The sequence below is a fragment of the Dipodomys merriami genome, unplaced genomic scaffold (assembly GCF_024711535.1).
Source record: "Dipodomys merriami isolate MVZ:Mamm:240054 unplaced genomic scaffold, mDipMer1.0.p SCAF_33, whole genome shotgun sequence".
NCBI classification, from domain to species: domain Eukaryota; kingdom Metazoa; phylum Chordata; class Mammalia; order Rodentia; family Heteromyidae; genus Dipodomys; species Dipodomys merriami.
Window position 1 is genome coordinate 17246922 of NW_027204826.1, and position 23684 is coordinate 17270605.

Sequence of the window (23684 nt, forward strand, 5' to 3'; positions counted from 1 at the left end):
CGCCGGTGGACCGCGCCTCCCTCCTCGAGGGCCGGTCGGGGTCTGAGGTGTCACGGGTGTCCTGTCGGACCCGCAAGTTCACGTGATAAAAATGCCACGGTACAAACCAACTGCGGTTTGTCAGCACCGCGCTGTGCCAGGGACGCGCGTTGGGAGACGCCGCGGCGGGGGGGGGCGGGCGGGACCCGGGGCCGCGCGCGGCGGGGAGGGCGGCCCGCGACCCGGAAGGCCCCGGCCCCGCCGTCGCAGGCCCCCGAGTCTGCGGGCTCCCTCCGGCGATGCCCGTCTGGAGCCCGGGACGGCGCTCTCCGGGCTCCCCGGGCTTCCGCCAGTGCGGCCCCGGCTCGGCCCCTCCGCGGCCGCTGCGGGAAGCGCTCCCTCTCTTCACCGGAGCCGGCGGGGCTCGGGCGCGGTCCTGGACCCCGGGGATTCCCCGCTCCAGGACGTGCGCTGCCACGCAGACGTGCGCACGCGCACTCCGTCCTCCAGCGGCCCCGCCAGGAGCGCGGGCTCTCTCGGGCCGAGTCCTCACTGCGCCGTCGCCTCGCACGCCGGAGGGGCGGGGCCATTGCGGGTTCTGTGAAGACTGACGGAACGCCGCGCCAATCGCAGCGCCGCTCCGCCTTTCCGCTGGGTTTGAAATTCTGCCGGGCGCAACGGCTCGCGGAGTAGTTTCCTAGCGCTGTCCTCCGCCGCGAAGCGAGCTCATCGGCGCTGGCTGTGTCTGGCGCTGTCGGTCCGTGTGGAGGAGCCTAGGTCGGGACCCGGCTGCGTGGAGCGTCCGCCATGAGGAGAAGGTGTGGGGCGGTGGGGAGCCACGCTCGCTGAGGGAACGGGCGCTCCGCGGGGTCGGGGGCCGCCGGCGCCGGGCCTCCGCGGCGGGAGGGGCGGGGGCGGGCGAGGCCGGGGCCGGGGCCGCGGCGGGGGCTGGGCGCAGGGGCGAGGCCGGGGCCGGGGCCGCGGCGGGGGCTGGGCGCAGGGGCGAGGCCGGGGCCGGGGCCGCGGCGGGGGCTGGGCGCAGGGGCGAGGCCGGGGCCGGGGCCGCGGCGGGGGCTGGGCGCAGGGGCGAGGCCGGGGCCGCGGCGGGGGCTGGGCGCAGGGGCGAGGCCGGGGCCGGGGCCGCGGCGGGGGCTGGGCGCAGGGGCGAGGCCGGGGCCGGGGCCGCGGCGGGGGCTGGGCGCAGGGGCGAGGCCGGGGCCGCGGCGGGGGCTGGGCGCAGGGCCGGGCGGCCGGGCGGGCGACGGCGGGGCCGCTCATCCCGGGCGGAGCCTCTGGGCCGCGGCGGCTCGGGTTCGCGGGCCGCGGCCTCTGCCAACAGCGCGGCGACTCCCGTGCTGGCCGTGCAGGCGTCCAGAAGCCCCTTGGGGCTGTGGGGTCTTGGCGTCCCCAGGCGCTGTGGGGCGCTGGAGGGGTGTCCCCAGGGGCTGTGGGGTCTTGGCGTCCCCAGGGCGCTGTGGGGCGTTGGAGGGGTGTCCCCAGGCGCTGTGGGGTCTTGGCGTCCCCAGGCGCTGTGGGGTCTTGGCGTCCGCAGGGCGCTGTGGGGTGCGGGTGCCCGTGCCCTGTGGCTCGTGCTGGTCAGGTCTTGCCCGGGTGTGGTCAGGTCTTGCTCTGCTCTGGGGCCACGCCCCCGGCCGGCTTTTCCAAATGCTGGTCTCTGGAATGGGGTACGAGGGAATGGTTCCGCTGCAAAGGCAAGTGAAGTGTACGGTGATGGCTGCAAGTGGCCTCAGTGTTGCTGTTTTAGAGGTGGTGTCAGGTGCAGCCAGTGTCACCCCTTCCCCTGTCAGGACGTCAACGAGGGCAGTGAACCTAAGCGAGAAGGAATGAAGGCACAAGAGACACGAAGAATGACAGCAAGACAGGGATTCTGATCAAGCTGCTGCTGCTAAATTTTATTTTTCACACAGCTGTATTTATATGCTTGGAATAAGGAAGCTTTTTCATTGGCCGTTAAGGAAGCTTCTTCATTGGCCGAAGCAGCTGTAGGATGTTTGCTTAGGGCAAGGTGAAAAGGTGGTCGCTCTTTAGCAGCTGCAGAGTGTTTACTTAGGGCATGGTGAAAAGGTGGGATTCTGTAAACTCAGCCTCAAGATGTTCCAGTGAGATAGTTAAGCCTATTATGTTGAGAGACTCAACTTTTGGCTCCCAACATTCCCCAGCTCTGTCCCTCCACTTCTGTGCCTCTCCTTACCTTCCCAAAGACAGATGAACAAAATACAAAAACAGCAACAAATGCTGGCTATTTTTAATGACAGCTTTAAGATACAATCCTGTATAATTCATATACAGGAACTGTACAACGATTTTTATTTTATCTTTTGCTGTGCATCCTGGGGCTTTAACTTAGGGCCTAGGCACTATTCCTGAGTCGTCTTCTCAAGACTAGTGCTCTACCTACCACTTGAGCCTTAGCACCACTTCTTGCTTTTTCTGGAGATAAAGTCTCATGGATTTTCCTGCCTGGACTGGCTTGGAACCACAATCCCCAAATCTCAGCCTCTTAAGTAGCTAGGACTTACCTGTATTAGCCTCTGGCCCCTGTCTAGATTTGAACTTAACATCAACCAGGTTGCATTGATCACCCTGGCTTGTCTGGCCTCTTGCTCATTCAATGTGTTTCTCCTCCCATTGAGTTTCTCCTAAATTTTGTTGTTGTTGGATTTGAAATATAATTTCCACACAATAAAACTACCTTATTTTACATGTTTAGTTAGAATTCCCTAAGGGGGAGCCATACGGTACTGTGTATGCATTTCGCTTCTTTCAGTTGACATGGTTCAGAATAGTGTTGAGCTCATTGTATTACTCTGCTGTAGAAAGGTGGTGTGGTTGATGCATTGAGTTTGCAGACACCTAGGCTTGATAACTTCCATGCTGTTCTAAGCAGTTAAGTGCTGTGAACAGTGTGCATTTCCTCACGTTCATACATAGAAGTTGAACTGCAGACACTCCCAACAGTTTTTTCAATGATTGTACTAGTTTATATACTGTACCAGCACCTGATGCTTTTTAACTTAGCCATTCTTTGGGCTACTCTTCGTAATTTAAGGATAAGAGCAAAAGCTGGGTGCTGGTGGTTCACACGTGTAATCCTAACTACTAAGGAGGCTGAGATCTGAGGATTGAGGTTCCAGGCCACTTGGGCAGGAAAGTCTGAGGCTCTTATCTCCAGTTAACCACAGAAAACCTCAAGTGAGGTGTGACTCAAGTGGTAGAGCACGAGCTTTTAGTGAAAAAGCTAAGGAACAGCACCGAGGCCCAGAGTTCAAGCCCAGGTATTGCCACAAAATGGGAACAAAAAATAGTAATTGCTAGCTGTTTTTTTAATGCAGTATTTAGTTCAGTGTTATTTACCCCTTTTCCCTTGTCCTTCTCCATCGTAGTCCCTCAGATTCATGTTGTATGTTTATCTACACATGTAATTATGTGTGTACATAGATATGAATCCACAAATATGTGTCTTTTTTTTTTTGTGGGTCATGGGGCTTGAACTCTGGGTCTGGGAGCTGTCTCTCAGGTCTTCAGCTCAAGGCAGGCGCTCTACCGCTTGAGCCACAGTGCCACTTCCGGTTTTCTAGTGGTTTATTGGAGATAAGAGTCTCATGGACTTTTCTGCCTGGGCTGGCTTTGATCCTCAGATCTCAGCCCCCTGAGTAGCTAGGATTATAGGCGTGAGCCACTGGTGCCCTGCTATGTGTGTCTTTTAAGTTTAGCTTCCATATGAGCAGAAATATACATTTTGCTTGTTGTGCTTGGCTTGTCCTGCTTCTGATAACTTTTTGTTGATTCTTATTTTTTTTTGGGTGGGGGGGTCCTTTCGTGGGGCCTGAACTCTGGGCCTGGGCGCTGTCCCTCAGCTCTTCAGCTCAAAGCTAGCGCTCTACCACTTGAGCCACAGGACCACTTCTGGGTTTTTTTTTTCCTGCTTATGTGGTGCTGAGGAATCGAACCCAGGGCCTCATGCATGCAAGGCCAAGTACTCTACCACTGAGCCACCTTCCCAGTCCGAACTTTTGGTAGATTCTTACCAGCAATAAATAGCTTTGTGTGCGCGTGCACATGCACTGGTCTTGGGGCTCCCCCCCCCCTTCGTTCATGGGGCTTGAACGCTGGGGCCTGGGCACTGTCTCAAGGTGAGCACTTTACCAGTTGAGCCACATCACCACTTCCAATTTTTTGGTGGTTAATTGGAGGTAAGTCTCATGGACTTTCTTACTGATCTGGCTTTGAACCGCAATCCTCAGATCTCAGACTCCTGAGTAGCTAGGATGTCAGGCGTGAGCCAGCGATGCCCGGCTAAGAAAGGTATTTCTTTTTTTTTGTGTATTAGTGAAGTGCTGGCCGAGGAGTCCGTCGTCTGTCTCCAGAAAGCCCTAATAGACCTTCGGGAGATATGGGAGCTGATTGGGATTCCAGAAGACCAGCGCTTGCAAAGAACGGAGGTGGTGAAGAAGCATATCAAGGTGAGTCGAGAGCCTTGTGCTGGAAGGGCATCCGTGTCTCCCCAGAATGAACGGAGATGACTTCTAATCAGCTGCACGTGGGTTTTGTTTTTAAGTACTTTCTAGAAATTTTGGAATTACCAAGGTTTTGGTGTTGAGGTCTCAAACTTTTATGAGCTGTTTTTTCTTTTATAGGATCTCCTGGATAGGATGATTGCTGAAGAGGAGAGCCTGAAAGAGAGGCTTATCAAAAGCATATCTGTTTGTCAGAAAGAGCTAAACACCCTGTGCAGTGAGTTACGTGTAGAGCCTTTCCAGGTACGTCAGCCCACAGCAGAGGTCTCAGAAAATGCAGCCTGCATTTAGGGGAAGTATTGTTTTGGGACTGCAGACAGAAGGCTTCCCTGTAAGGATGGTGCTAGCATGGGATGAGGGGAAGACAGGCTGCATGGCTAATTAGTTCCAAGCCGGGCCCTAGTGCTTCATGCCTGTAGTCCTAGCTACTGAAGAGTTTGAATCCAGCCCAGGCAGGAAGTCTCCTAACAGAGGTACATTATCTTAAATAGGAGGAAGGAGAAGTAACTATCTTACAGCTAGAGAAAGACTTGCGCACGCAGGTAGAATTAATGAGGAAGCAGAAGAAGGACAGAAAACAGGAACTGAAGCTACTTACAGAACAAGATCAAGAGCTGTGCGAGATTCTTTGCTTGCCACCTTATGACATTGATAGCATGCTGGTTCCCAGCATAGAAGACCTGAACCAGCTGAGGAAACATGTGACAGCTCTGCGACAAACAAAGGTATACTTGCTTGCTGCCGCACCTCCATCTCCAGCTGGCCTTCCTCTAGGTATCTTATAAGAGATTTGTTTTGCAGAACTCTAGACATGAGGAGTTTGTCAACATAAAGAGACAAATCATCCTGTGTATGGAAGAACTGGAACACACTCCAGACACTAGCTTCGAAAGAGATGTGGTGTGTGAAGATGAAGATGCCTTCTGTTTGTCTTTGGAGAACATAGCAACCCTACAGAAGCTGCTGCAACAGGTGATGTTCTCTCAAGATGCACATGGTCTGAGGTCTCACTGATGTGGGTGTGGGTGGGGTGCTGGGGAAAAATGACTGTGTGCATGTGTGCATATGCAGGCCCTGGGGCTTGCATGCAAGGCTTGGGTACTTTTCTGCTTAAGGCTGTATACCACGTGAGCCACACTCCCACTTCTGGCTTTTTGCTGATTAGTTGGAGATGAGTGTTCTGGATTTGTCTATCCTGATTTGTATGCCCAGGCTGGCTTCAAATCATGATGCTCAGATCTCAGCTTGGATTTACAGGTCTAAACCACCAGAACCCAGCTTCACGCATGACTTTTTCCTGGTTAACTGGAGATGTTGATTGGGTTTGTCTTCCTCTTGAGTTAGCTTTGAGTCACGATCTTTAGATCTTAGCCTCCCTAATAGCTAGGATTACAGGTGTAAGCTACAAGTGCCCAGCCAACTCTTTTTTTTTTTAAGTGGTATTGTGCATTACCCGACTTATGTAACCATAACCCCTCTGTATGTCACCTTTATAATAAAAATATTAAAAAAAATGAACTTGGCCTTATACTTGCTTACATATGCCACTGCCTGAGCCCTGCTTCCATCTTGCTTCCAGCTGCTCATTTTGGAGATGGAGTTTAGGAAACTTTTTTGCATAGGCTAGCCTTGATGAAATCCTCCAGATCTCAGCTTCCTAAGTAGCAGGATTATAGGCATAAGCCTTGAGTGTCAGACTAGCTTTTTCTTCAATCTTTCATGGTGCCTGAACTCAGCCTGGGCACTGTTTCTGAGCTCTTCGGCTCAAGGCTAGCACTCTACCATTGGAACCACAGTGCCACTTCCGGCCTCTTCTGCTTATGTGGTGCTAAGGAATTGAACCCAGGGCCTCATGCATGCAAGGTAAGCACTGTACCACTGAGCCACTTTCCCAACCGCTTCTTCAGTCTTTTTTTTGGGGGGGGGGGGGGTTTGGTCGTAGGGCCTGAACTCTGGGCCTGGGCCCTGTCCCTCAGCTCTTTAGCTCAAGGCTAGCGCTCTACCACTTGAGCCACAGCGCCACTTTCGGCTTTTTTCTTTTTGCTTTTGTGGTGCTGAGGAATTGAACCCAGGGCCTCTGGCATGCAAGGCAAGTGCTATACCACTGAGCCGCCTTCCCAGCCCTTAAACCCAAATCTTGAACCTGAGTACCACTGTATTCATGTATATCCATATCCATAGCATGGCTATATTCCTAGCATGGCTCAAGTTTTAAAACACCTGTCTAGCAGAGCGCATGTCCCTGAATTTAAACATCAGTTCCTCTAAAACAAACCCTCAATTTGTATATAGATAAGAACTATTAAATGTGTAACATTCAGTTGAAATTTCAAATGAAGTATTATCAGCTATCTGAACTAAGGGTTAAATGGGAAAAAAAAGTTCAACTCAAAATCTGAATTCTAATCTTAAATCCTGACAGCCTTACAGGTTGTGTTCAGAGGCACCCAATCATGTCTTTTAGAACTGCGTAGAAGGGGCTGGGAAGGTGGCTCAGTGGTAGAGTGCTTGCCTTGCATGCATGAGGCCCTGGGTTCGATTCCCAAGCACCACATAAGAAAAAAAGCCGGAAGTGGTGCTGTGGCTCAAGTGGTAGAGCGCTAGCCTTGAGCTGAAGAGCTGAGGGACAGTGCCCAGGCCCAGAGTTCAGGCCCCACGACCGGACCCAAAAAAAAAAAAAGATTGGTGCCAAGGGCTCATGCATGGAATCCTAGTGCTCAGCCAAGATCTAAGGATCTCAGTTGGAAGCCAGTCCATGCAGGAAAGTCCATGAGGTTCTTTTTCTTAGCCACCAAAAAACCAGAAGTAGAGTTGTGGCTCAACTGATAGGGCAACAGCCTTGAATGAAAAAGCTAAGGGACGGATCCTAAGTGCCAGCCCCCATACTGGCACATAAACAAAAAAACAGGTGATAGAACTTCCTCTCTGTGAGAATCTACACTTTTTCCTGGGAGGGCCAGAAGGCCAGTCTATGTGAGTGTTCTCACGTAGTGCTTTTTCTTGCTATAGCTGGAAATGCGCAAGTCACAGAATGAAGCATTGTGTGAGGGGCTACGTGGGCAAATCCGAGAGCTCTGGGACAGACTGCAGATACCTGAAGAGGAGAGAAAAGCCATGGATACTTTTATGACCGGCTCAAAGGCCAAGATCAGGAAAGCGGTAAGAAACGTAGTGGGTATTGTATAACAGTCTTTCTTCTGTAAGATGTCCTCCCCACCTTCTACATTGGGGAACAGCAAAGGATGGCCTGTTTGCCGGGGCTGGTGGCTCTTGCCTGTGATACTAGCTACTCAGGAGGCTGAGATCTGAAGATCGCAGTTCAAAGCCAGCCTGGGCAGAAGAGACCTGGAGACTCCTATCTCCAAAAAACCACCAGAGGGCTGGGAAGTTGGCTCAGTGGTAGAGCGCTTGCCTTGCATGCCTGAGGCCATGGGTTCGATTCCTCAGCACCACATAAGCAAAAAGAAAAAAGCCAGAAGTGGCGCTGTGGCTCAAGTGGTAGAGCGCTAGCCTTGAGCTGAAGAGCTGAGGGACAGCGCCCAGGCCCAGAGTTCAGGCCCCACGACTGGACCAAAAAAAAAAAAACAAAAAACCACCAGAAACCTGGAAGTGTCGCTGTAGCTCAAGTGGTAGAGTGCTAGTCTTCAGCTGAAGAGTGCAGGGACAGTGCCCAAGCCCAGAGTTGAAGCCCCACGACCAAAAAAAAAAAAAAAAGAGGGCCTGCTTGTTTTTGTTGTTGTTTTGTCGGTTGTGAGGCTTGAACTCTGGGTCTGGGCACTGTCTCTCAGTCCTTCAGCTCAAGGCTAGTGTTCACTACTTGAGTCACAGCACCAATTCTGGTTTTCTGGTGGTTTATTGGAGATAAGAGTTTCAAGGAGCCGGGCGCTGGTGGCTCACGCCTGTAATCCTAGCTACTCAGGAGGCTGAGATCTGAGGATCGCGGTTCAAAGCCAGCCCGGGCAAGAAAGACCGTGAGACTCCTATCTCCAATAAACCACCAGAAAACCGGAAGTGGCGCTGTAGCTCAAGTGGTAGAGCGCTCGCCTTGAGCTGAAGAGCTGAGGGACAGCGCCCAAGCCCAGAGTTCAAGCCCCACGACCGACAAAAAAAAAAAAAAAGAGTTTCAAGGACTTTTCCTGCCTGGGCTTTGAACTGCGATTCTCAGGTCTTAAGTCTCCTGAGCAGCTAGGATGACAGGCACCTTAGCTGCTGCTTTTTATCTTCTTAGATTTCTGCCTTCTATATATGTCATTACTACTAATTATGTTGATTTACTTCTGTGGCTTTGTGTTGTCATTTTATTTAAAACAAGGAGAAACTTCTATAAATCTCCATGAAAATAAAAAATATGCTGACCACATTTAATTCATGTTTTTTTCAGCTGCAATTAGAAGTGGATCGGTTAGAAGAGTTAAAAATGCAAAACCTGAAGAAAGTGATTGAGGCGATTCGAGCAGAAGTGGCTCAGTATTGGGACCAGTGTTTTTACAGCCTGGAGCAGAGACAGGCTTTTTCCCCCTACTATGCTGGTGAGTTCATGGTCTGCTCACTGACTGTTGTAAGCCCAAATCTTCACCAGAAAATTGTTTCCTTTTCTGAATAGACTTACCCAACTCTCAGAAATCTGTTAGCCTTGTGCCCGTGGCTCACGCCTGTAATCTTAGCTACTCAGTAGGCTAAGTTCAAAGCCAGCCTGGGCAGGAAAGTCCGTGAGACCCTTACCTCCAATGAACCACTAGAAAACCAGAAGTGGTGCTGTGGCTCAAGCGGTAGAGTGCTCACCTTGAGCTGAAGAGCTGAGGGACAGTGCCCAGGCCCAGAGTTCAAGCCCCATGACCGACCAAAAAAAAAAAGACATAAGAACATTAAGTACATTTTGACTGGGTTTTATTTCCCAGTGCTGGGTTTGAATTCAGGGCCTTAGGCTTCTTGTTTGTAGCAGCCTAACCTGGAGGCATACAGCAGGTAAATATATGTCTGCACCCAAAGAAGTCTGAGCCCAAAGAAGTCTAACTCACAAAGCCCCTGGAACTCCAGGTCACTACGAGTTGAACTTAACAGTTCAAATTGAGGCAGTTCCCTGACCCATGCTTCTGTTGTCTAAGCAAGGCAGAAAGAAAGAATATGAAAGAACCCTAAGACAAGACAGGAGATGGACAGATTTTAGAGAATCCTTTCAGTCCCTGGCAGCTAATCATGTCTGGCTTTTGTTTGTTTTGTTTTTTGTGGTGATGGGTTTAGAAAGCAGGATGTCATCCAGGCTAGGCAAGAGCTCTACTATCTAGCTACTCGATTTTAAACTGCTGGGTGTGTCTGTTGCAGATAATTTTACAGAAAACCTGCTGCAGCAACATGATGCTGAGGTTGTACGGTTAAAAAACTACTATGAGGCTCACAAGGAACTCTTTGAAGGTGTTCATAAGTGGGAAGAGAGCTGGAGGCTCTTCTTAGAATTTGAGGTACTTTCCTAATTTCTGTTTTTTCCAGAGTGAAATGAAGCATTAATAAAGCATGCCCTGACCCCAGGTAAGGCAGGAGGATTGTGAATTCTAGGCCAACATGGACCTTGTCTCAAAAAAACAAAAAAAGGAAAGCTGGGCACTAGTGGCTCACACCTGTAATCCTAGCTACTTAGGAGGCTAAGATCTGAGGATCACTGTTTGAAGCCAGCCAGGCAGCAAATTTGTGAGACTCTTCTCCATGAACTGCCAAAAAAAAAAAAGCCAGAAGTAAAGCTTGTTGCTCAAGGTAGTAGAGTGCTAGCCTTGATCAAAAAAACAGGCCCACAGCCGGGCACCAGTGGCCCACGCCTGTAATCCTAGCTACTCAGGAGGCTAAGATCTGAGGATCACGGTTCAAAGCCAGCCCAGGCAGGAAAGACCGTGAGACTCTTATCTCCAATAAACCACCAGAAAACCAGAAGTGGCGCTGTAGCTCAAGTGGTAGAGAGCTCGCCTTGAGCTGAAGAGCTGAGGGACAGTGCCCAGGCAGAGTTCAAGTTTAAGCGCCATGATCGACCAAAAAAAACAAAACACAGGCCCTGAGTACTGGAACACACAAAAAATCCGTTTCCTTTGTTCTTTACCAGGCTTCTGATATCTGGAAGGGAAATAATTCTTTCACATTTGATTTCCAAAAGTCAAAAATGATTTATAGTCTTCTCCCATTTTTTAGTAGTACTTGATTTATAAGCAATGTAATCTAATGAAAGTATTTTGTATTTAAGCGGAAGCCAGGGATGGAGCACAGTCACGGACATGGCGGGCTGCTGCTGACTTGTGACTTCTTTTTTTTTTTTTTTTTGTCGGTCCTGGGCCTTGAACTCTGGGCCTGGGCGCTGTCCCTCAGCTCTTCAGCTCAAGGCAAGCACATTACCACTTGAGCTACAGCACCACTTCCGGTTTTCTGGTGGTTTACTGGAAATAGGAGTCTCAGAGTCTTTCCTGCTTGGGCTGGCTTTGAACCACGATCCTCAGATCTCAGCCTCCTGAGTAGCTAGGATTACAGGCGTGAGCCACCGGCGCCCGGCGTGACTTCCTTTTTAGATGAAAAGGAACTCGTGTTCTTGTACACCAGTGGGTGGCTGTGCCCATGGCTGGGAGGTCCCCTGGCTTGGGGGAGGGGCACAGTGCTGCTCACTGCTGAGAGGAGACGGGCTGCAGAGCTCAGCCATGTTCTAACCTGTTCTGTTTCATCAGAACAAGGAATCCTAGCAGAAGCCACTGGCCCATCTAATCTAGATTGTATTCTAATAAAACTGTATTTTTCAGTCAGGACTGGTGGCTCATACCTGTAATCCCAGCTACTCAGGAAGATGAGATCTTCCAGCTTGGGCAGGAAAGTCCTTATGACTCTAAATTCAATCAACATCACCACCACCAACAACTAAAAAACAAACCAGAAATGGAGCTGTGGCCAAGTAGAGTGCTAGCTGTGGCAAAAAAAAAGCTCAGGGACAGCACCGGGCTTCGGCTCAGTCTATAGGACTGGCACGATGAATGAATGAATGAATGAATGAATTTCATACTTTTCACAGAGAAAAGCGTCAGATCCAAGTCGATTTACAAACAGAGGAGGAAATCTTTTAAAAGAAGAAAAACAGAGAGCCAAGCTCCAGAAAACACTCCCAAAGGTAACACTGTTCTGATTTTTTTTTTTTTTTTTTTTTTTGTCAGTTGTGGGGCTTGAACTCTGGGCCTGGGCGCTGTCCCTCGGCTCTTCAGCTCAAGGCGAGCGCTCTACCACTTGAGCTACAGCGCCACTTCCGGTTTTCTGGTGGTTTATTGGAGATAGGAGTCTCACGGTCTTTCCTGCCCGGGCTGGCTTTGAACCGCGATCCTCAGATCTCAGCCTCCTGAGTAGCTAGGATTACAGGCGTGAGCCACCAGCGCCCGGCTGTTCTGATTTTTTTTGTGTGTTGTGTGGATCAAATCTATCTTCACACAGTGCCAGAGCTCTACCTCCGGGCCTGTTTCTGTGTCCCCTTCCCCCTGAGACTGCCTACTGGGTGGAGTTGAAGTGGGACGGCAGCTGCGGTGTGAGTGTACCCATTTGCAAGAGCTGCGGGATCAAGCACCACAGACTGGGTGGGCTGCGCAAGGGATGCCAGCTTTGTCTTTGTTCTGGAAGTGTGAGTGAAGGTGTTGTAGCTAGCCTGTCTTCACTCCAGCTGTGTCTCGACCGCCTCATTTCGTCAAACCCCTTTCAAAGAGCCTTTCTCCCGACAGTCACATTCTGAGGTCTGGGGGCCATGAAGGCTGGACACAAAGTCAGCCTGTAAGAAGACCAGGCTCGCTTACAGACCCTTCATTACTGTTTTTAGTCATCGTATTTATTGATTCGTTTCTGAAACTATTTCATAGTGTTTTATTTATTCCTATAACTGTCACTTTCCTTAGAGATAGATAATAGTTCTGATTTTACAGAAATCAGGTGCTGGAAAGTAACTTTCTCGCAGCCGGTACAAGTGCAAGCTCCATATTGCACCCCAAATGGTTCAGCTCATCCCCCTGTTCAAAACGCTGCTCACCTTCCCAGTGAATGCTCACTTCAGGCATCAAAAACTGGTTTGAGTCAGACTTGGCACAACACTCCTATCATCCCAGCATTCAGGAGTCTGAGGCAGGAGCACTGTGAATGTGAGGCTAGCCTGGGCAGTAAGATTTTGTCTCAGGCAAAGAACAGCGTTGGTATTCAGACCCTGAGGTGGTGAGTGTGTCCTTAGTGTGCTGGGAAGGAACCGTCCTGACCTTGAGTGTCACTTCTGACCTCCTCCACGTGGGCCAGTGTCCTGACGTTGTGCCAACATGCATTCTTTAGGGGGTCATTTGGGGGTCACACCAAAGTTGAAGTAATTAACACGTCTTTGTTTCTGGTCTCAGCTGGAAGAGGAGTTGAAGGCCCAGATTGAAATGTGGGAACAGGAGCATTCACAGTCATTTGTGGTGAATGGGAAGAACTTCATGGACTATGTGGCGGAGCAGTGGCAGCTACATCAGCTGGAGAAAGAGCGAGCCAAGCAGGAGCGGGTAATGTGTGGAGAAGGTGGTTGTTGGTGGCCCATTGCTGCGCAGGGCGGGGCCTGCGGCCTGAATAGAGCTCCCATAGTCCAAGTTCTGAGATGTCTTTGGGGCCTCACCATGGCTGCTCCTTACTTTTCCACACAGCAATTAAAGAATAAGAAACAGACGGAGACAGAGATGCTTTACGGCAGCGCTCCCCGCACACCCAAGCGGAGAGGACTCACCCCCAACACAGCTGGCAAAGTGCGCAAGGTGAAGCCCTTGTTCTCCCTCGGGCCCCAAGGCCCTGCGTGGCCTCCCTGCTCTCTGTCCCACGAGTCTAGTTTCATGTCAAGGTGCGGGGGGGTGGGGGGGGTTCCAGCCCCAGCACTAGTGTGTGCCGGCTTAAGTTCTTGGGTTAAATGCAGTTAGGGACCAATGGTTTCCAACATGTTAGGATGAAGAGCCCTTCAGATGTTTCTCTTAACTACATTGATAGGTCTGGACAGGCAGGATTCCTTGTCAGCTGCTGACAGCTTTCCTATTAATGAACTGAAAATAATCTAAAGTGTAAAGCAGTTGGGGCTGGGTGTGGCTCAAGTAGCAGGGAGTGGCCTGCGTGGGGCGCCTCATCTCTGGGGTTTAGAGCAGCAGCAGCAGCTGCAGGGGCGGGCCTGGGCACAGGGGGACCCACCTGCCCACCCACTCGTTCTCACGCTTGGATCTTTGCTTCTCCTTAGCTGAACACGACCACCATGTCCAATGCTACACCCAACAGCAGCCTTCGGCCCGTCTTTGGGGGCACGATGTACCGCTCCCCAATGTCTCGACTTCCTCCTCCTGGCAGCAAGGTCAGTACACTGTAGGACATCTTCACATTCACCCAGAGGCCCGAGAGGTGGAGTTGGCAGATCACTGTGCTGGGGAAGCTGAACTTGGGTTGGGCTCACTCCCACGTAGCAAGTCTCAGTACAGTCACACACTCAGGAGAGCAGGGCAGAGCGGTTCTGCTAAGCCGGCCAGGGTGAGTGTGCAGGGAGACTTTATGTCCAGAAGTCCACGGAGCAGTGTAGGGGTTTTGTGCATTCAGTGTAAGTGATTTATGGCTGTCTTTCCAGCCAGTTATGTCTTCTACCTGTTCCGGGAAGAAAACGCCTCGTGCTGGCAGGCAAGGGGCCAACAAGGAGAACGTGGAGCTCAACGGCAGCTTCCTGAGCGGTGGGTACCCTGACGCGGCCCCCCTGCAGCGCAACTTCAGCGTTAATTCTGTTGCCAGCACCTATTCCGAGTTTGCGGTAATTCACTTTTCTAAACTCTACCAGTCTCTGGGGAGCACACAGTTGGGGCACAGTAGGCGTCTTCCCAAGCACTCCCAGGCTGTTCGGTCAGGACAGGCAACCTGGAGGCCAGCCGGCCAGCCCTTCCTTTCCTCCCTTGATGGTGGTGAGGATGGGTGGCTTGAAGGCTGCAGACCAGGTCCTGCTTGAGCTACACTGCTCCCTGGCTGCAGGGAGACAGACCACATTTCACTGCCCTGGTGCTTGCTTGGTGTGGAGTTCTTGGTAACTGTCCTCGTTCTTTGTTCTTAGAAGGAGCCGCCCCTCCCTGACAGCTCTGCTGTTGGGCTTCAGGTCTGTATAGCAATTCGCGCATGCCCCACATCCCTTTTCCAAACCCATCTGTCATCTGCCTTCACTCCCGTCTGGGCCTGAGTACACTAACCACAGACGCTTTTTACACAAAGGAGGTGACTGTGCTTACGGTGAACAAAGAAGGTGAGTGTCTGGCTCGCGTTTGCCGTCGGCTGGCATGGGCAGAGCAGTAAGGAAACCTCAACTGCATTCTCAGCCCCACTCAGTGGCAGGCAGTCTCAGCCCTGAAGCTGTAATTACACACAAAAGAAAAGCCTTCACCCTCTCCACCTGTGGTTATCAAAGACCTGGGATGTGCTGACAACGGGAGGGAGGCCCCAGCTGTGTGCTGCTGATCTTGAGGCTCTTGGCCTGGGTGCTGCTTATGCCGGAGTCCGCACTACTAACCCCTCGGCGCTGGGGGCTGTTCTGTCTACTGAGGCTGCCTTCGCTCAGCTCTAACACACTGGCTAAGCACACGTGGGGCACTAGATACAGGTGTGTGCCACACTGGTCTCCACGGCCTCCAGCCCTGGAGCCCAGGCTGCCTCACTCACCCTCCACGGGAGACGGTGAAGCCCAGGCTGCCTCCCTTGCTGACCCTAACTGCGCTTGAGATGTGGTCACCGGTGGGAGGGGCACACATTACAGGGTAGGGAGCAAATTGCCAGGAGGGCACAGCCAGAGCCCGCTCACTTCCCTGATGGAGGGCTTGAACACGCCGCCTCTCTGCCGGTCTTCGATGTTCACACTAACTGCTCGCGATTGTCCTTCCTGCCTTTTCTCCTCTGTCTGCATGGTGCGCTCAGGCAGGAGAACAAAGCACCAGCAGGCCTCAAGGCCCTCACCCCAGCGGTCGGTAGACAAACAGCCTGAGCAGGCTCATATCATGTAGCTTTGGAGAGGCGTTTTCTAATGGGGAGTTTAAGAGCATGCCCGGCTGTGGCAATCAACGGGAGCATGCGTGTGCACGCGCTCAGTCTGCTGCCTAGTGGAGGGTGAGGGCCGCACCTGCCGGTCCTAACCTGAGATCACTTGCTTTTCAACAGCGGGAACTCTCAAAAGCCTCCAAATCTGATGCTGCTTCTCGAATCCTCAATTCAACTAACATCCACTCCTGAGGAGCGCTGACCGTGTGGCCGGCTCTACATTGCCACTCCTGGACTGGTGATGAACATGGGAACCCAGACAGGTTGTAGGGATGTGAGTGGACGGCCACAGGACTAGGTTTCACCCAAGATCCTGTAAAAACCTGGTCACGTACAAATGTAGTATCTGGGACTTCTTTTTCTGCCATTGTTCCTACTAGAGCATGACCGAGAGCTTGTTATCGTAGGTACATGAAGTAATTTTCTGGTTAGCTTGTATAATTAGCAACTTACTCGACTAATTGTGTAGCTACTGGCACCTTTGCTGTCACCACACCGTCTCCTGAGGGGGAGGTAGGTAGCACGCCACACCTGGACAGTGGGTTCAGCGCTCCCTTCCACCCAGCAGTCAGCAGCGTTCCACACGCTACCACTAGGGAGCTGTTCCTGCACTTGCACCCAGGGGTGGGCCCCTCCCACAGCACTACTATTTATTCCTGCCCTGCCTGCACTACTCCTGTCAGCACACCACCTGCTTCCCGAAGGCTGACCTGTGCTGACCTGGTCCATGATGTCAGCCTCTCTAGTGAGAGGTATATAATCTTGTTTTAATAGATATATATACACGTTTTAAATTAAAATGTATAAAAGTTTACCTTTCAAAAATACACATTGTGGTGATGTCACTTTTCCTCAAATCAGTTATTTGTGGTGTTTGGCCTGTGGACTAAACCAAGGACATAAACTTGCTTATGATTTTTATATGCCCACAATTTTCCTTAAAAGGATCAGGCATGATGGCACACACCCGTAAGGCCAATACTTGGAGGGGGGAGGGGAGGTCCGAAGCAGGACAGTTGTGACACTGACACCACTCCAGACAATGCATGAGAACCCTGTCAAGAAAAAGGGGCCGCCGGGCGCTGGTGGCTCACGCCTGTAATCCTAGCTACTCAGGAGGCTGAGAACTGAGGATCGCAGTTCAAAGCCAGCCCGGGCAAGAAAGACCGTGAGACTCCTATCTCCAATAAACCACCAGAAAACCGGAAGTGGCGCTGTAGCTCAAGTGGTAGAGCGCTTGCCTTGAGCTGAAGAGCTGAGGGACAACGCCCAGGCCCAGAGTTCAAGCCCCACGACTGACAAAAAAAAAGGGGGCCAACATTTCTTCCTGAACTGAGCACTTGTGGCTCATGCCTGAAATCCCTGAAATCCTAGGTACAGGCTGAGGACTGCAGTTCAAAGCCAGCCTGGGCAGTAAAGTCTGGGAAACCCTTATCTCCAATTACCCACCAAGAACTGGAAGTCGAGCTATGGCTCAGTTGGTAGAACACTAGCCTGAAGCACAAAACAGGGTTAGCACCCAAGCTGAGCTCAAGACCCAGGACTAACACCAAAAAAAAGGGGGTGGGGAGGGAAAGGTGCAGGCCCCAGAATGGGCTGGGAGGGTGGCTTGCCTTGCATAAGGCCCTGGGTTTGATTCCTCAGCACCACACATGCAGAAAAAGTTGCAAGTGGTGCTGTGGCTGAAACAGAACACTAGCCTTGAGCTGAAGAGCTGAGGGACAGCGCTCAGGCCCCATGACCACTCCCTCCCCTCCCCCAAAAAAGGCCCAGACACCTTACATTATCACACAGCTGATTGCATGCAGATGTCCTATAATAAAAGCTAGAAATGTGAAAAGAATGTAAGATTCAAATGTTAAAAATCATCCAAAGAAACAGGCATGAGTCATTGAAAGAAAATATCAATATCAGCTAAAAAGAACCAAAGTTTGGAGATGTGGTTCACCTGGTAGAGCACCTGCCTCGCAAGAGTTCCAGCCCCATGACTGACCAAAAAAAAAAAACAAACGCACAAACATCAGTAGCTTTTCTGCACACCAATGAGCAGACAGGAAAATCGGGAAAACAATTCCATAAAATGTGCAATAGCCTCGGGGAAAAGCAGCCAAAACGCATCCAGTCAGGGGCCTGTGGTCGACAACTACAATTTTAGCAACTCAGGAGGCTGAGATCTCAGGAAAGTGGCTCAAAACCAGCCCGGGAAGGAAAAACCTAATTATGCCAGAAAATAAAAACTGAAAAGACACTTTACAACAAAAGTTCCCAGCCATGCCATGCGTGGTGGAACATGCTTATAATCCCAGCACTTGGGAGGTTGAAATAAGACCCCAGCCTACATGTGACACCTGTCTCAAACCAAAACAACTCCCATCACCAATGAACAAAGCCACGCAGATGTACTGGACTTCCTCACCTGCAAATGTGATGTGCATTTTCATCTCAAAACTACTAAAATGGCCAGCGTGGCGCTTAGAGGAAGGCGGCCTAACACCAGCCAGGCAGGAAAGTCTGAGATTTTCTTGAACTCGGGCCTGGGCAATGTCCCTGAGCTCTTCAGCTCAAGGCTAGTGCTCTATTACTCAAGCCACAGCACCACTTCCTGCTTTTCCTGTTTATGTGGCACTGAGGGAGGGCTTCATCCATGCAAGGCAAGCACTGTACCACTGAGCCACCTTCCCAGCCCCTGCATGAGACTCTTATTTCCAATTAACCACCAGAAAACTGGCTTGTGGCTCAAGTGGTAGAGTGCTTGCCTTGAACACACAGTGCCTAGGCCCTGAGTTCAAGCCCCAGGACTGGGGGGGGGGGGTAGGGAACTAATTATATATACACATATGTGTACATATATATACATATATGTATATGTATACATATATATGTATACACACACACACATATATATATATATATATATATATATATATATATCACATATGTATATATATAATGTTCCAGGCCACAACGTAGACAGTTATACAACTCAGAGAAGCATAGAGGCAGAGCGCGCCTGGCATGCCAGAGCAAGGCCCAAGTTCAAACTCAGCACTGCTGGAACAGAGTATCCATTTACCTGCTACTTAAAGCCACACAAACTAAAATCAGTGGCAAAGTTCTAAGTGAAAATATAGCAAATGACACCTCTAGGATGGGTGCAGGTGGCTCACGCCTGAAATCAAAGCACCTGAGGCTCCCACAGGCTGTACCCACCATCGCCTGCAGCGCCAAGGTGGGGCGTGCCAGCCCCCAGAGTAGAGAGATCCCGGGAACCCTGATGCTCAGCAGACGTGGCAGGAGTGCGTGTGGCTGGCATGGAGTGGCAGCTGCAGGTTCCTTCTACACTAGTCTGCTTTGTGCACTTCTTTATAGGGGATTTAAAGAACACAGATGTACACCCACACAGATGTCAGCTCTTCTTCTTTTCCACTGTGTACACATAAGTGTTCCAAGGCCCACACGTGACTGCCTTTACGTGGAGCTGGTTGTCCACGAAGTACTTCACCCGCCGGGGCTGGTCCAAGCTGGCGCCGTCATCGTGGCCAAGCTGTCCGTATTTACCTGAAGTGGAAGGAGGGCCGCTGCCATCTCCCCGCTCCCCCCACCCGCCTCCCCTGCCCCTTCCCTGGGCCGCTGTGCTGCCTGGACAGCGCAGAGCTCCGCACCCTCCTGGGGACACGTGCCCAGCCCTGTTTTTAGCCCACGGCCTGTGGCCTGCGAGTCTTTGTGCGTCAGTCTCCCACACAGTCCAGTCCTGTCCCCACCTTAAGGACACCATAGCAGTGTTCACTTACCCCAGCCCCAGGTGTAGAGCTCCCCTGCTCCTGCAAGCAGAGACAAAGTGACCCTTGCTTGTGCGCCCCAGGACCCTTGCCTGGCCCAGCCCTACACACTCCAGCAAGGCCCAATCCATCTGAGGCTGCACAGAGCACCACGGGCCCGTGACCACTGTCCCATCGGGGCTGGCAAAGGATCCAGCTGCACCAGGGGACCGTCCCGTACCACACAGCTGCTGAAGTGGGCTGTACGCTTTACATTTGTGCCTGTGTGCGGAAGATGTCCTTGTTAGCCTCCTACAGGGAAGAACCTTCTGGGCCCGACAGGCTGGGAGCTATTACTTATGTGTTGGCTGGCTGTGATTACACACCTGCAGTCCCAGCACCCGAGGCTGGGGCCGGGTGCTGTGAGATCAGGCCAGCCTGGCTACAGAGCAAGTGCCGGGTCTGCGCACTAAGGTCCACCTGCCCGGACAGAACGTTCTCCAGACTTGAGCCAGTAGGATGCCAGACCAGAGGTGTGGCTCGAGTAGTAGAGCCACGGCACCACTTCTTCTTTTCTGGTGGCTTGTTGGCGATGAGTCTCATGGACTTTCTTGTCCAGGCTGACTCTGAACTGTGATCCTCAGCTCTCAGCCTCCTGAGTAATTAGGACTACAGGTTTGGGCTGCCAGCGCCCAGCTACAAGCTGCTTTGTTTAATGGCAACTCTACTTAAAGAGAACTTCCAAGTAGCAAGCCGAGTGTGAGGTCCTGGTGCAAACCCCAGCTCTGGCATGCACACACACAGGGGCTGGGGACGCGGGTCACCTTCCCAGCACCCAGGAGGGTCCAGGAAGCGCGGGGGGTGAGGCTAGCCTAGACCACGTGGCGGAATTATTCTCAACGTTAAAAAAGCAAAATGAGGGTGATGTTTTGGGCGGCCACACCCCTTTCTGCAGCCCTCCAGCCCCGTCCCGAGCCCCACTCACGCGTTACCACGGCCGTGTGCCGGGACCCACAGCTGGCCTTGATGGCCTCGGAGCCCAGGGGAAGGTCCAGTAGGGCGGGGAAGGGCTGGACAGCTATGAAGGTGGCCGGGGCTCCATCCTCAGTACTGGCTCCTCCCTTCGCGTCGGCGCCATCTCCACCTCCTAGGGTTTAGCGCGGTTACAGTGATGCAGAGCACTGAGCGCACCAGAACTCCCTCGTTCCACAGGGCTGGCAGGCTTCGCTGCAGGGGCTCCGAGCTGCTGTGCGCGCCCCGGCGGGGATGCCTCCCGCTCCTGTGTGCAGTGGCCTGGCCCAGCTCACAGCCCAGGACGACTCACTGTAGGGCCACTCACCTTCCCCGGGGGCTGTCTTCTCCGCCAGCCTCCTGGTGGGCAGCGCTAGCTGCCCTGATTCATTCCAGCCCCAGATGTAAACATCGCCGGTCTCTGTGAGAGAAGAGCCGCTGCCCTCGGCAACAAGCACAGCCAGCCCGCCACCTGCCCGCCCACCGCCCCCCTCCCGTGTGCAACACAGCCTCCTCATCTCCGCCTAGGTTCCCTTCTAGTCAGCCAGGCAGCGGATCAACAGGCTCTTCTGCCTCGGCCTCCCCTGTGGCTGGGACTCCAGGAGTGAGCCTTGACACTGCACTTGGCTGGACCTCCATTTTCCTTGTCCATGGGCCCGGCATCCTCGGCTCTGACCTCGCTCTCCCTGCGCTGAGCTTGTGCACACAGTACCCCCTCTGGGCTGGGCTTTCATGTGTGCGCTTCCTGCGCCCAGGCTCTGGCAATCCGTGGACAGGGGCTCTGCCACTGGGTTCCACCCAAACCCTGCTGGTACTTTGGGTCATCCTCTCACAGCCCAGGACTGGCCTTGAACTCATGCTTCTCCTGACGCCACCTCTGCTGGGATTACAGGAGTGCCTGCGCTTTTCAAAGGCAGCCACGTAATCGTTACAGTAGTCCCGAAGGGAGACGATGACGGGGTCCCCCCTTCACACAGCATCCCCACTGAGGCACAGAGGGGCCAGGCTGGGGCTCACAAAGGGGTGACTTAAAGATAGGGCACCTTGCCAGACACACCTCGGCACTTCGGCTGCAGATGCCTTTCCTGAACCTTCGGAGGGGAGCTTCCACCAGGGAATCGAATCTGGCTCCCAGCCTAACCCATGAACTGGGGTCTCTGGGTGAGCAGTGCCAGGCCAGCCCGGGCTCCGGGAGCAGGAGCCGGCTGCACCCCGTGGCCCCCGCGGCGCTGGGGTCCGCGCCACCCTCGCCCAGGGTGCCGGCCATGGGCCTTCCGGCCGGAACAGCCACTCACCGCTCAGACACACGGAGTGCCAGCCGCCGGCCGCCGCCTCCACCATGGTCAGGCCGTGCAGCGCCTCCAGCCGCCGCGGCTGCGGCTCCGCCTCCAGCGTCCCGTGGCCGAGCTGTCCGTGCCTGGGCAGGGGGCCGGGCATGAGCTGCGGCTCGGCTCACGGAGAAGCCCCTCCGCGTGTGCGCGCGCGCGCAGGGCCTCACCTGCCTCCGCCCCAGGAGAACACCTGGCCGTCGGCGCCCAGCAGCAGCGCGTGCTCGGCGCCCAGGTGCAGCTGGCGCGCGCGCAGCTCGGGGGCCAGGGCGCAGCGGAAGGGCGGCCGCGGGCTCACGTAGGCGCGGGCGCCGGGCAGCAGGGGCAGCGCGCCGGGCTCGCCGTCGGCCGCGGGCGCCAGGCTCTGGGCCCACAGGGGCGCCCCGCGCAGCGCCGACCGCGGCGCCCAGGCCTGCAGCTCGGGCGCCAGGCCCGGCCGCGCGCGCAGCACCACGAGCAGCTCCTCCGAGGCCCACGCGTCTCGGCAGCCGTGCGCCGCGCCGCTCACCGCGCCGGACAACGCCAGGCCGCCGCCACCTGCGCGGGGGACAGGAAGCGGGCGTCGGGCAGGAACCGGGCGCGCCCGGCCGCCCCGGGGGCGCGGGCGGGGGGCCGGCGGGGGGGGGGGCGCGGGCGGGGGGCCGGCGGGGGGGGGGCGCGGGCGGGGGGCCGGCGGGGGGGGGGCGCGGGCGGGGGGCCGGCGGGGGGGGGCGCGGGCGGGGGGCCGGCGGGGGGGGGGCGCGGGCGGGGGGCCGGCGGGGGGGGGGGGCGCGGGCGGGGGGCCGGCGGGGGGGGGGCGCGGGCGGGGGGCCGGCGGGGGGGGCGCGGGCGGGGGGCCGGCGGGGGGGGGGGCGCGGGCGGGGGGCCGGCGGGGGGGGGCGCGGGCGGGGGGCCGGCGGGGGGGGGGGCGCGGGCGGGGGGCCGGCGGGGGGGGGGGCGCGGGCGGGGGGCCGGCGGGGGGGGGCGCGGGCGGGGGGCCGGCGGGGGGGGCGCGGGCGGGCCGGCGCTCACGGGTCACGCAGGCGGTGTAGCTCCAGCTCGCGCTCACGCGGCACAGGTCGCCGCCCGTCCGCAGCGGCTCGGGGGTGCGGAGCGCCGCGGGCCCGCGCCCCGAGCCCGGCGCCTGCCCGAAGCCGCAGAAACCGAAGCCAAACCACGTCCCCGGCCGCCCCTCGGCCATGTCCGGAGCCGCGGGGGACGCCGCCGGCCAAGGCGGGGAGCGCGGCGCCCGGCCCGGCCGTTCACCCGGACGAGGCCCCGCCCGGCAGACTCCCCAGCCTCGGACTCCACGACGGCCGGCCCCGGGCAGGGCCGCCGCGGGCCTACGCTCCCGCACAAGCGAGCCGACGCCGTCCCGCCACGCCGGAGGGCGCAGCCCCGGGGAAGGGTCTCTGGTCTCGACTCGGCGCCTCCACCCCGCAGGCAAGGCCCTCCGAGGGAGCTTCGAGAAAACTCCAGAACGCCCAGCGGCGTCCGCGGAGCGCAGCTTCCGGCCCCAAGCGGCCGCCAGGTTGGAGGAGCCGCGCGCCGGGCCAGGCGGCCATTGGCCGCAGCGGCCTCCCCGCAGCTAATCACCGGAGAGCGGTGACGTCACCGCCGCAGGCCCAGAGCGGCCCGGACTGGCTCGCCTCACCACGGCCGCCGCTCCGGCACCAGCGCGAGGGTTTGAGCCAGTGAGAACCGGTCTGAAGAGGAACGAAACCCCCAGAGGACGGCGGGGCTGGGACTAGAGCCGCTGAGGAGCGAGACGCAGCAGCCTGTGAGACTGCACGCTCCGGCGCTCACTTCCGGCTGGGAAGCGGAAACCGAGTACTGCTGTGCGCAAACTGACGACCAACCAGGAAGAGGCCGCACCAGGGCGCCTCGGTTGATTGGCCGGGCCGCTGCCACTCACATCTACTAGGCCAATGGACTCCGGAGCCGCCCGCCCCAGGGCTCGGCTTCTGATTTTCCGCGGGAGGGAAGCCTTGGGGCGTTGTCCGCACACTAAACCCCACGCGGGGAGGGGG

At 55.0% G+C, this 23684-nt stretch overlaps 2 protein-coding genes across 9 annotated transcripts; one reads left to right on the forward strand and one right to left on the reverse strand.

Moving 5' to 3' along the window:
• The first annotated feature begins 603 nt into the window (after positions 1 to 603).
• Prc1 (protein regulator of cytokinesis 1) lies at positions 604 to 16535 on the forward strand. Of its 4 annotated transcripts, XM_070043295.1 has the most exons (15): positions 606 to 797; positions 4331 to 4463; positions 4638 to 4760; positions 5009 to 5242; positions 5319 to 5489; positions 7527 to 7676; positions 8899 to 9046; positions 9840 to 9976; positions 11554 to 11649; positions 12899 to 13045; positions 13184 to 13291; positions 13759 to 13869; positions 14137 to 14313; positions 14608 to 14649; positions 15699 to 16535. In XM_070043295.1, the coding sequence occupies exons 1-15, from the start codon at positions 787 to 789 to the stop codon at positions 15768 to 15770; spliced, it is 1860 nt and encodes a 619-aa protein (XP_069899396.1). In that variant the 5' UTR covers positions 606 to 786; the 3' UTR covers positions 15771 to 16535. The 4 variants fall into 4 exon arrangements, with proteins under 4 accessions (XP_069899392.1, XP_069899393.1, XP_069899396.1 ...); XM_070043294.1 differs by lacking the exon at positions 14608 to 14649 and having other exon boundaries at positions 607 to 797; XM_070043291.1 differs by lacking the exon at positions 14608 to 14649 and having other exon boundaries at positions 604 to 797; positions 12899 to 13291.
• On the reverse strand, positions 14234 to 23489 carry Rccd1 (RCC1 domain containing 1). Of its 5 annotated transcripts, none has more exons than XR_011376589.1 (8): positions 22687 to 23474; positions 21846 to 22212; positions 21643 to 21764; positions 20676 to 20768; positions 20322 to 20483; positions 19370 to 19399; positions 18789 to 19136; positions 14234 to 14900 (listed from the first exon to the last, which is right to left on the reverse strand). XR_011376589.1 is itself a non-coding variant. In XM_070043297.1 (7 exons), the coding sequence occupies exons 1-7, from the start codon at positions 22853 to 22855 to the stop codon at positions 18985 to 18987; spliced, it is 1095 nt and encodes a 364-aa protein (XP_069899398.1). In that variant the 5' UTR covers positions 22856 to 23474; the 3' UTR covers positions 17467 to 18984. The 5 variants fall into 5 exon arrangements, 2 of the variants coding, with proteins under 2 accessions (XP_069899398.1, XP_069899399.1); XR_011376590.1 differs by lacking the exon at positions 14234 to 14900 and adding an exon at positions 19723 to 19991 and having other exon boundaries at positions 19103 to 19136; positions 22687 to 23489; XM_070043297.1 differs by lacking the exon at positions 14234 to 14900 and having other exon boundaries at positions 17467 to 19136.
• Between the last annotated feature and the right edge of the window lie 195 nt (positions 23490 to 23684).